This window comes from Equus przewalskii, chromosome 2 (assembly GCF_037783145.1).
Source record: "Equus przewalskii isolate Varuska chromosome 2, EquPr2, whole genome shotgun sequence".
Classification (NCBI taxonomy): domain Eukaryota; kingdom Metazoa; phylum Chordata; class Mammalia; order Perissodactyla; family Equidae; genus Equus; species Equus przewalskii.
Window position 1 is genome coordinate 2,619,905 of NC_091832.1, and position 12,656 is coordinate 2,632,560.

General features: G+C 42.5%; 1 protein-coding gene across 35 annotated transcripts in view; it reads left to right on the forward strand.

Moving 5' to 3' along the window:
* Positions 1 to 12,656, forward strand: part of DAB1 (DAB adaptor protein 1) — a 1,091,055-nt gene that overhangs the window by 965,070 nt on the left and 113,329 nt on the right. For all 35 annotated transcript variants that reach the window (XM_070609446.1, XM_070609447.1, XM_070609439.1 and 32 more), the window contains one exon: positions 3 to 101. In XM_070609446.1, coding sequence (XP_070465547.1) covers positions 3 to 101 — 99 coding nt within the window. The remainder of the gene's footprint in view (positions 1 to 2; positions 102 to 12,656) is intronic.

The window sequence follows — 12,656 nt, forward strand, 5'->3', positions numbered from 1 at the left end:
AGGGCGTTGTTGCTGGCGCTCGTTCCAAAGGAGAACACAAACAGAAAATCTTTTTAACCATCTCCTTTGGAGGAATCAAAATCTTTGATGAGAAGACAGGGGTAAGTAAAAGAGCCACATGGCATTGTGAAATTGAATCCATTGACAGATGTGCCCTTAAAAGCCTCTACTCTCTGGGCAGGAATATCAAACAAGCATAAAAACACATAAAGCAACTGACAAACTTGATCAGCTATGACCGTCCATCAAAGGGAGGCTCTTCCCTGACTTGGCCGCAGTGTGACTGCACCGTGTTTCTTATAGTGTAATTGTGATAAAAGTGTCACGTAGTTCTGGTAATCTAATGGGAGATTGATGAACTTTGAAGAGCAGTGGGTAATGTGACTGTTTAAGTTAAATTTCTTTGTGTGCTGGCAACTTTAATGACATCTGTCCTAGAGGGAGACACATGGAGGTCTTTTGACTCGGTCAAAGCATCCAGACTCTCTTAAGTTGAACTTGCGGCACCTTGCGACTGCTGTAATCAAAAAGAATAAATGGAATTTTCAATCTCGGAAATATCTGTTGCTGCCTGACCAGGAAATGTAAGGGCTGATATGTTTGCTGAACCCACCAAAGAAGTGATTTGTGTTTTCATCAACCTCCCAGCGGCAATTAGCTCCTAGATTTATCCCCAGGGCTTGCCTGACATTGTCGGTCCTGTTCATTGAAGGTAAAGGAAAAACAGGAAAACATTCTATGATCTGTTTCGTCAAGAGAGTGAGAGTCAGATGGACATGTTTTTCCTTTTATTTATTCAGTGCTTTACAGCTTATAAAACACCTCCACATATATCACCTCCTTTGAAGTTCACAAGATAATTTATCAACCACTATATAAATAATACTCAGTTAGCCAAGTTACTTAACATTAGATGTTTTGCATTATTGTTTTCTCCTCTTTGTTTGACTCATATTAGAACACCATATGGGTAGTAGGATGATAATTTAACAGTAAAAATGGGTTTTCTTGAAGAAAAGTTACTCCCAAATAACTAGTAACAGAACAGATACTGGTACACCCATGTTCATAGCGCATTGTTCCCAATAGCCAAAAGGTGGAAACAACCCAAGTGTCCATCAATGGATGAATGGATAAACGAGATACAGTGTACGCATACGATGGAATACTATCCAGCAATAAAAAGGAAATTCTGACATATGCCACAACATGGATGAACCTTGAAGACATTGTACAAAGTGAAATATACCAATCACAAAAAGACAAATTCTGTAACATTCCATTTATATGAGGTATCTAGAGGAGTCAAATTCATAGAGAAGGAAGGTAGACCACTGGTTGCCATGGCCTGGCAGGAGGGGCAATGAAGGGTTAGTGTTTAATGAGCACAGAGTGAAAGTTTGAGAAGAGGAAAACAGTGCTAGTGGTGGCTGGCTGTGATGACTGCACAACACTGTGAATGTACTTTATGCCACCGAACTGTATGCTTAAAATGGTTAGAATGGTAAATTGGACGTGACGTATATTTTACCACAATGAAAAATAACTAGTAATAATAACTCCCATTTATTAACTACTATCTGCTAGGAACACATTAGTCACTTTATACACATTATTCAGATTTGTCTTCACAAGAGTCTTGTGAGATAATAATAATAGTTATTTCATTGAGCACGTAATATGTGCCAGACCTTGTTGTAAGCCCTTGATAAGTGCCAATTCATCCAATCCTCCCAACAGCGCTGTGAAGTAGATAGTAGTATTATCTCCATTTTGTAGCTGAAGATATTGAGGAGAGAAAAGTATATGTAACTTGCTGAGAGTAAGTGGTGGTGGAGACGGGATCAGAACCCAGGCAGTTTGGCTCATGAGTCTTTTTGCTTAACCGTGATTAAGCAAATGCTCTCTCAGGATAAATGACTTTCCCAAGTCCACCCAGCATGTAGGCAGCAGAACTGGGAATACGCCTCCAGTGGGCCTGAGTCAAAAATCATTGCGGTTGACCTCTCTGTGTAGAGAAAGGTGGGTCTACCTGGGGATACCCTGGTGGAAGGGAGTTCAGAATGAGGCCACAAGCATGTGTAGTAAAGGAGCTTGAACGTAGTGAGATTAAGAGCCTAATGTGAGCATCTTCTGCCTTAACAAAAGTATGATTTCTTGGGGCCGGCCCGGTGGCACAGCGGTTAAGTGTGCACGTTCCGCTTCAGTGGCCCCGGGTTTGCTGGTTCGGATCCTGGGTGCAGACATGGCACCACTTGGCAAGCCATGCTGTGGTAGGCATCCCACATATAAAGTAGAGGAAGATGGGCACGGATGTTAGCTCAGGGCCAGGCTTCCTCAGCAAAAAGAGGATTGGCAGATGTTAGCTCAGGGCTGATCTTCCTCAAAAAAAGAAAAAAAAAGTATGATTTCTAAACCCGGGGAAGTTTTTCCGTTTCCTGGGCAGACTATAGTTTGGAGACCTGAGCTCAGTTTTGAACTTCACATTTTAAAAAGATTACAAACAGGGGGCTAGCCCCATGGCCGTGTGGTTAAGTTCACACGCTCTGCTTCTGCAACCCAGGGTTTTGCCAGTTCAGATCCTGGATGCGGACATGGCACCGCTCATCAAGCCATGCTGAGGTGGCGTGCCACATAGCACGACCAGAAGGACCTACAACTAGAATATACAACCATGTCCTGGGGGACTTTGGGAAGAAGAAATTTTAAAAAAGAGAGAGAAGACTGGCAACAGATGTTAGCTCAGAGCCAAACTTAAAAAAAAAAAGATTAAAAGATTACAAACAAATCAAAAGATATCCTGGGGGGGACCAGGGCAGCTGGGAGACTGGAAACTGTGCTGAGCCAACACTTCTCAACACAGATGCATCCTCTTGGGGTCCTGGGTAACACACAGGCTTGTAGAAACTTGGGGGAGATTATTGATCCCTTAGTATCCTTTATGGTAGGGAGCCAAGTAATGTGGATCAAGCCTTTCACAATGATTTCTATGCCCCAATATGATGTCATCAGCTCTAGTCTCCTCCCAATTCCATGCCTGCCCATCACCATGACTGCTGGCATAACCAAAGGGACAGGAGTGAGGCAGAGTATGACGCTTTATCTTGTCCCAGGGGCCATGTTTTGTGGCCTTGCTCTCCCATCATGTACCCCACCATCGAATAAGCTGTGCCCAGACAATGAAAGTCCTAATCACCGAATTTTAACTAATGAGAAGAGGCAGTTTCTGCTCTTTACCTTCATCTAAATCTTCATTCAAGGGTCGCCAAACTGGCCCCACAGAATGATACTACCACACTTTGTAATGCTCTCTTTTATTCTTTAGCTGGACACAAAGAGAACAACAGTAAAATCATCATTTCGGCCCAAAGCCATTTGGCTTTGTGGAAAAAAATGTGAGATCCATAGTGGAGAATCAGGATGAAGGCAGAGTTAAGCGATTTCTGTCTGCTTAGTCTACTCCAGTTCTGTTTGATGAGCGTTAGGCTTCTGTAGCCTCCGGCTTCTACAGCCTTGGCTTGTTGCTATACCTCAACACAGGTCTGGGGAAAACTGGCAGAGAGGACTGAACTGTTTAAGCCTGAAGTAGAGACAATAGGGGGCAGAGCACCCCATATTATAGGGCTCATCTCTCCAAAAGTTTGTATAGTAGAATAAGAAGCTGACTTGGTCTGTGTGACTTAAGGAATAGAAGAGAGACCAGGTGATAGAAGTTTCTAAGAAGCAGTTTTAGTTCATGAATAAAAATTTTCTACCACTCAGAGCTGCTCAACAGTTAGATGGAACCACCTTCTGTGCAAATGAGCTTACCATCACTAGGAGTATTCAAGCAACAACCATATGATGGGGAAATTGTAGAAGGCAGTCAAGTAGAGGATGCAGTGTTGGACAAAGTCGCATCTAAGTTGATTACTGAGACTAGTTTTAAGGTTCTATTTCTCTCTTAAAGTCATCCCTATGGATGTGATTTATCTTCAGAGAAATGGAGGTTTTTCAAAACCTCCAGGAACAGTTTACTAAACTTTGTCACTGCCCAGCAGGGGCTGACGGGATTGTGCAGGATAGGCGTCCCAGTGAAGTGTCTGTCCTACATATCGGAGAAATGGAGAACAGGGTGTTTGTCATTTGGAATGACAAATCTTCCTTGTTTATCGTGTCTATATTCCTGCTCAAGCCTGACTGCATTTTTTTTTTCAAACCAAGAAAAGAAACATTTGCAGAACGTGACAATAGCTAGAATTTTAAAATCCAAAAGCTGTCAAAAATGTTTTGATCCCAATTAAAGAGACCCTTTGCAGCAATTTACACCTTGTCTTGAATTTCAAAGCGTTCTTGATTCCAATCCTTATATGAGTAAATTTTGTTTTATTATTTTATTATTAGCATGTTTCAGGGAATAAATCAATCCTGAAAGCTGTTCGTATTTTCAAATACCCAGGTATTGCTGATATGTCAAAGGGATCAGTGGAAATGCAGGAAATGTCATATGTAAACGCGTTATTGGTAATAGTGGGAGCAATAGCAAATTAGGGGTAGTAATGGTTTTATATCAGTATGTTACCAGATCTCCGGATCAGACCAGTGGACACCGAGGCAGGAGTGATGTCGTCTTCATTTCGCAGATAAGGGAACTAAGATTCTGGGAGTGTCCCTGACTTGGCTGTAGGCTCAGAATAGACCATCTAACTCAGAATCCTGTGTCTTTCCAAAGAAACTCATTGTCTCTCTTCTCTCCTCATTTGTAATTTTATTCCTTAGAATTGTTATAATTTTATGCCATAAAAAAATCATAAATATTTCAGGATCCTAAAGATACATCTGTTTTTCAGAAAGAGGGCAGTGGTTTGCATCAACTTTTCAAGATGATCCTACATCTTGCTGCCGCAATCACATGTAGATTTTGCTTCTTCATTTGGTTCAGCCAACACTGATCTGGCCCTACTGTATGCACCCTTCTAATTATATTACAACAGTTCCATGAAGTCAGTGCTGTTATTATCACCACTGTACAGATGAGAACACTGAGGTCCGAATACTGTAAGTCACACAGCTAATAAGTGGCATAGCTGAGATTCAAACCCGGGCAGTCTGGTCCAGTATCCTTGATGTTAGTAAGATATTACTAATAGTAACATACCCGTCTTAGTCTACTTGGGCTGCTCTAACAAAAATACCATAAAATAGGGGCTTGTAAACAACAATCATTTATTTCTCACAGTTCTGGAGGCTGGGAAGTCAGCGATCACGGCCCCAGCAGATTCAGTGTCTGGTAGAGCCCACTTCTTCTGGATTTACAGTGGACTGAGAGCTGCTGAGACACAGGTGTGAATGGAGTGGTCAGTTCCTAGGGGCTCGAGACCGAGCTTTGCCTAGAATATTCAGAAAGGTTTTCACAGAAAAGAGCACACTGACTTGGCAGTGAAGGAGTGGGTTGGGGAGGACCAAATAAGCAAATCAGGGAAGAGAAAACCATATTTCTAAATGCGCAGATGTCTATAAGAGAAAGATGTGTGTGTTCATTCATTCTCCCCTTCAGGAAATATTTATTGAGCACCTCTATAAACACACGTGAACAAGACCGGATCTATTTGTTCGTCGCTGATATCCATCCAGTTAGCACAATGACTCCCACATAGTAGGTCCTCAGTGATACTTACTACACAAAAAATAGATTGACTTAGTGATTAAGAGTCAGCAAACATGCACAGAATAACTAGGGCTTAGCAGGGGAGAGTGGAGAGTGGCCCAGGATTGAATATTGTCCCTTATAATAGAGGGGTAATGGCGTTTTAAATGCAATGACTGCACTTAAATTTCCGGGATGGTTTACTAATTTATTCTTCAGTGAAAACCAGATGTCACCTTATTTGCGTCTCCTCAAAAATAGGACTGGACTTCCTTTAGTTCTAATTGGATGTTCTGAGCAGGGTTTGGGGAGAGTAGCTGAAGTAGAGGAAGGGAAACTGGTCCTAGAGGAGGAGACAGGGCGGAGGATGAAGGGGCTGTAGAGGAGGATGCTGGGGCCTGGGGGTCTGTGTGACGTCCCTGTCATCCTGGGAGCCATTGAAACAGTATACAGGACTCTCACAACACTGGATTAGATAATGACTGGCCTGTGAGCAGGCTTATTACAAGCTTTCGTGTCTCCTGTCTCATTTGACACCCAACAATTCTTGGAGATTTTTATTACCCACACCTCCTTTATTTTTTGTTGTTGTTTTTGTTGTTTTTGTTTTTTTTTGTTTTTGAGGAAGATTAGTCCTAAGCTAACTACTGCTAATCCTCCCCTTTTTGCTGAGGAAGACCGGCCCTGAGCTAACATCCATGCCCATCTTCCTCTACTTTGTATGTGGGACGCCTACCACAGCATGGCTTTTGCCAAGCAGTGCCATGTCCTCACCGGGGATCCGAACCAGCGAACCCCGGGCTGTCGAGAAGCGGAACGTGTGAACTTAACCACTGCACCATCGGGCCGGCCCCTATGCACCTCCTTTTTACAGATGAGTCAACTAAGGGGATAAGTGGCTTGCCCAGTGCTACTATGTGTAGCAGGAATTGAATTCAAATTCACATTTTATGACTCCTAAGCTTGTTTCCTTTACCGATTCTCCACTTGCCTGGCTCTGTCCTGTAACAGGTGTTTCGGAAATGTATGTAGGCATTTTTAGTTGATACAACTTTTTGGGGAGATGGTGGTAATGCAAAAATTTGTTAGGGGCCAAGGATGCTAGACTTTCTGCAATGTACAAGACAGTCACACACAACAGAAATGCTCCCTGTGCCATATGACTTGCAAATGTCTTACCAGATATTCATGTAGATGAAAAACCTGTTTATAATTACCTGAATCTAAGACCTAACTCTACTTGACATATCAGCAAGGTATTTTTGTACCGTATCCATAATAGCGAATTTTCCAGAAGTGCAGCTAAACTGAGAAAGATGTACTTTGTCTTGTTGGAACCTCACCAAGAGTTGTTCATCATTTTGCAAAGCCAGCCCGCCGTGCTGCTCTTCAGCCCCGAGTTCCCAGCACGGTGCTGCTGCGGCGCTGTCCTGTGAAGCTCTCACGTTCACCGCACTTGACTGGTTTGCCCCTTCTTTAAAATTAGCAAGTATAAGGAAGAGAGTGTCAACAGTGTTGAATTGAATGCTGTCTTAAACCCAAATGTATTCATTATAAGAAAGTGCAAACATGGGACAATGCCGTCCTGTTCTGTGGTTGCAACCAAGCATTTCTATGTAGAAATTCACATTATTTTTCATCAGAAATCATCTTCTTTTATTTCTCCTTTCTGCTGTAATTAGGACATTTTGATTTGCTTAAACTTCCTCTGTGTAGGTAGATTATATAATTGTTTCCAAACAATAAAGGAAGGATTGAAAAATATTTGTTTAAAAAAAAAGGCAATCTTGGGTCAGCTGAGGTTAAGAACCCCTGTCTAGACCGTGCTGCCCTTCTGCTCAGTTCATTCACTCATTCATGCATTTCACAAATGCTTAGTGAGTGAAAAGGATGTTCTACTTGGTAGATAGAGATGAACCTTTAGTTCATGAAGAACCATAGAGATGAAACCTTTCCTTCGAGGAACTTACAGCCTAGGAGGTAAGACGTATATAAATAACTAAAAGCTCAAAGCAAGAGTAATGAGTCTAATAAGAGAAAGAGACAAAATCATCATGCAAGGTCAAAAGCAGAAATGATTTCTTTTCGTCTGTAAAAAATATAGACTAATTTAGGAAGAAAGGGCTGAATCCTAAAGGATAGACAGGGTTTGGAGTCGGAGATATAACAGGATCAGTGTCCCGGCAAGGGGGATCAGACGGGGTGGATTCTGAGGCCCTGAAGTGGGAAGGCCATGAAGGAAGGCAAGTGTGGAGAGGAGTGAGGTGCCCAGTTGTTCTGGATGGGAGGATGTGTGATTGCTATCGGTGAGAGAGGAAGCTGAGAAGGGAGGGCAGGGGCCAGATGAGAAGGACTAGAATGTCAGACCAAAGAGTTTTGATTAAATCCTGTCCCTTACAGCCTCAGTTACTATTTGGTGTACTCTGTGTCCCTGAAGATGCACTAGATATAGAGGGGGGAGGTACAGTGACTATAAGTGACTATAAGGTCACTCTTAGCCCATAAAATGCCTTTGTGTGCAAATCAGGAAAAGTTCCCTTTCTTTAAGACTCATTGCCCTTTGCTGGGAAGATGTTGCTATAAGTATACACACTTTTGGTTGACTATCCTATGACTAGTTCCCCTTAGAGCTACGCAGTGCATACCCTGCCCGGCCCTATGTAGCAGATCTGGAAGTATAAGATCTGCTCATCAGTGGATGAGCAGAATGCTGGGGGTACCATCTTGCTATTTCCTGCACACACCGTGCACTGCCCACTTTTCCTGATTTGCTCAAGGTAACCCCTCCACTGTGAATGTCCTTTGTCCCTCTTTACCCAGTGAACATCTCCTCATGTTTCGGGGTCCAGCGATGTCAACAACAGTAACAACAGCAATACAGCACGGCAATTACCATTTATCAAGCCCTTTCTCCAGGCCAGGTGCTTTATTAAACTAAGTGCTTCATGCATTTCATCCTCTGAGCAGGATTCATATCAGGTCTGTCTGAATCCACAGCCAACACTCCTCACCAGTGTGGTACTGGCACCAGAGAGGCTAAACTGCATAGTGGAAGGAGCACGGCTTCAAGATCCAGACTGCCTTGGATCTACTCCTAACCAGCTGTGTGGCCAGAAAGCAATCTTATTTATGATTCTATGCCTCTTTTACTCGTCTGTAAGATGGGGATAATAAAAGGACCTATAAGTCTTAGGGTTGGTGCAAGATTAAATGAGGATTTAATTAATCCCCTAAGACTTAGACTAGTGCCTGGTATAATAAAATGCTCTAGGTGTTATTATTAGCTATATTGTCCCCTCTCTGGTATGGACTTTCTTAGGTCCTCTCAGTAGAATTAAGAAATCCTTTCGTAACGTTCCTACAGCATCCTCTGCTCACCTTTGTCATAGCACATGGTCATCTCTATCATAGTGAGTTGACTCACACCCCCATCAGACTACATGTTCCCAAGGTACCTTGTCTCATCTATTGCTGTGTCTAGCCTAGGCCCTGGCATGTGACAGTGATGCTACTTGGACACTGAAGAAAGGAGAGAAGGCAGTCAGGGAGGGATGGAACAAAAGAGAGGGAAGGAAGGAAGAAGAAAATAATGAATAAGTCAACTTATAAGGAAATGCTAATTGTCTGGGCCAGATATTGGAGCCCAAGATGCTCATGCCAAAGATGCTAACTTTGCTATACAGGCAGTGAGTACAGGAAGAATAATGTACATGATGCAGAGTTACCCAGTCCTAGGATGTCAGGGATAGAAAGTCTCTTGGCATTGACTACCCTACTCATCTATGAATGAAGAAACCTAGAACCCAAAGAGAAGTGCCGCCTGAGACCTCCCAGCAAATTATATGACAAAGGCCTAGGCTTTGGGGACATATCTGAGTCGCTCCCTGATGCTCACCAAACAGGAAGTAGGAAGTGTCCTCTTCCCTCCCTCCACTTCGTTGGTTTGCCTTTTTTTCTCTTTACCGTCTTTTCTCTATATAGCTTCTCCATACCCTTTGCTTTCTTACTTCACCACTCAGGCTCCTGCAGGCCCGACAGTAGCTCCACATCCATTTTAATATCAGAGAGCCTGAACATCTAAGGGGAGAAATTGAGTCTCTGTGTGTTTAGTGTCGTTTTGGGTGATATTGGATTTTAATTTATCACAATAAAAAATCAATCTATACCTCAAAACCAACGCATTTTTAGAAATTGGCTCTGTCAGGAAGCTGCCTCTGTAAGATAATGTAGACAGGATAATTCATGACAAGGGAAAAGGGTGTTCATATTACCCTGGAAGGTGAGACCATGAATGTTTTCAAGCATATTTGGTAAACTCAGAAATATAATATCTTTCCCTGAATGAATCATTTTATCAATTTTGGTCTTTAAGGAGGTAAAAAGGTAATATTTTCTGTGCTAGCTGCTTTTCATACTTTGTCTCATTTAATTCAGTCCCCTAAGAAGTCAACTAAGAGTATTATTATTCCCATCAAACAGATGAGGAAACTGAGGCCCAGAGAGGGTAAAGGACTTGCACAAGGTCAACTGTCCAACAAATTGCAGAGCTGGCAACTGACCCCAGCCTGGCATGCTGGGAAAGCCCATGTTCTTTTCAATTCCCCGTGGAGGTATCTTTCTCCTTCAAGAGCATAGTTAGGGCCTCTTGTAAGCAAGTGACCATTCACTTGCTCTCCACGGGGAGAAGTCAAACTGCCCTTATGGTTGTTGTCATGCAGACAGGCCCTGTGACTGAAGGTTTATCAGCTATTATTTGGGCCTCTGAAGGGATGTGTGAGCCACTGGTCTCAAAGTTGCAGAGCCTAAATATGTAATGTGACCTTGGGTATGGCTCATCTGCTTGCTCTCTGGGATTCTGTTTGCTCGTCTGAAAACTGAGAATTATTCCACGAACTTTTTCTTAAAGAGCCAGATAGTAAATGTGGCTTTGCGGGCCATATGGTCTCTCACAACTATTTAATTTTGCCATTGTAACAGACAATATGTACAAATGAGCTTGGCTGAGTTCCGATAAAACTTTATTTGTGAAAACAAGTAGCTGGCCCATGAGCCATAGTTTACTGAAGCTGTTCTGGATGGTTGTTAAGGAGTCTTCTTATTTTCTCCTTCTGAGCTCATTCTGAGCCCTGTGGGAGAGCAGCATGAGCACAGATGAAGATATCTTGATCTTCAGCTCTGCATGCTTTCTCCACTGCTCCATGGTGCCTTACGTTGGCATGGGCGTAGGAGTGCTTTCTACAAACTTTGAAGATAAATAGTCAGCTCTGAGGAATAGTTATTGCTACCATTGGTTAAGCACTAATTGCCAGACACTGTGCTAAGTGCTTCATCGATGTTTTTCTCACTGAATTCTTGTGTTCTGTCTATTAGTTCCATATTATTATCCCCATTTTACAGATGAGATACTGAGACTCTGGGAGGTTAAGTCGCTTGACCAGAACTACCCTTAAATTTTTATCCATTTATTCATTCAACAGAAATTCATTGAGCACCTACTGAGTGCCAAGGAGTGTTCTCAGGGATGTGCACACATTGGTGAACAAAAGGAAGCTCCCTACCTTGTGGAGTTTACATTCTAATGCGGGGAGACAGAAAAGAAATGGTAGACATGCATAAATAATGTACTTTGGTAGAAAGTGATAAATGCTATGGAACAAGAAAAAGTAAAGCAAGGTCAGGGTGTTTCCCACTGTACTTTCTTTATCCTTGCCAAAGGGCCTGTGGCATGCGTGTGCTGTGGATCACAAACACGAACGTGCTCTGGGAGCTCCGGGAGTCCTGAGGGTCAACTGAGTACTGGAGAAAGACTGTTGAAAATTCTCACCCGAATTCCAGAGGCCGTTACACTTGACAAATCAGAGCTGTCCGTGTGGGTGTCTCTGCTTGTATTTAGACAGCTGATTGCTTTATATGGGGTCTACTGTTTATTATTTTTCCATCTCACACATTTATTTTCGATTTTAATTTAAAACTCGTTTTCCATGACTGTGCCTTGGTTATTTAACAGGGCTTCTCTTGTTAGAAAGACCCCCTTGCCCGAGCTGTTTGTATCGACATGGTGAACTGTAATTAGGCGCAGCGCTGATGTGACGGTTCTTTGTGCTTCTCTCAAGTCCTTCTCAGTGTCCGCCTGAGGCAGAGCAGCATTAATAGTTCTGGGTACAATAAAGGAATTTTTCTCGGAAAGCAAGAGATTGGGTCAAGGTGAGAGCCTGGAAAATCCACCTCTCCGAGGAGAGCGTTCTGTCTAGGAAGTGTGCGTGGTGGAACCTGAGGGCTCAATGACTGAGGTCATGGAAGGCGGTCTGGGTTTGCTGGCAGGAGGCCTGAATTTGATCGTTACTCACTTACAAAAATGCGGGTTGAACTGTAATGGTAAAAACAACAACAGTAATAGTGATGATGATAATAATAACGCTTACTGTTGTCCCACAGTGTGTAAGTGCTTTCATACATCTAGTTTCATACTTTTATAAATCCCTGTATCTCTTAGTTGCTCAGTGTTCTCTTCTGGAGTATGAGAGCGGTAATTAACTAGCCAGTCTTTATAGCAATCTGGCAAAATAGAGGTATTATCTCTTGTTTATACAAAATGACACTAAGGTTCAGAGAGGTATAGTGAATTGCCAAGACGTCGCTGCTAAGAAAGAGTGCCCTGCCCACCACGTTATTTTATACCATCCCAGTTTACTGGCTAAACCTAGGAAATTGGTGTGGAAGTGTCTTACATTGACCGTTAGATGTTTCCTGGAATAAAACACTTCAATGATTTCCTGGTACACTTTTCCACATTTGTGCGTTTGTTCTGTCACTACTGATTACATGTATATTTTAATTCTAGCATTAACAGTGAGATGAATTTCATGCCCTTGCATTTTTATATCTTACACTCATAGTCACTGTTCTTTCTTGTACCTTTCACCACTTTTCTGTAGACTAGGAATAACCATGCTAAGCTGATAAAGCATTTGCATGTCCTGATTACTTGCAAATATGCAGATATGAAAGATGGGGAGAATTTTAAACAAGG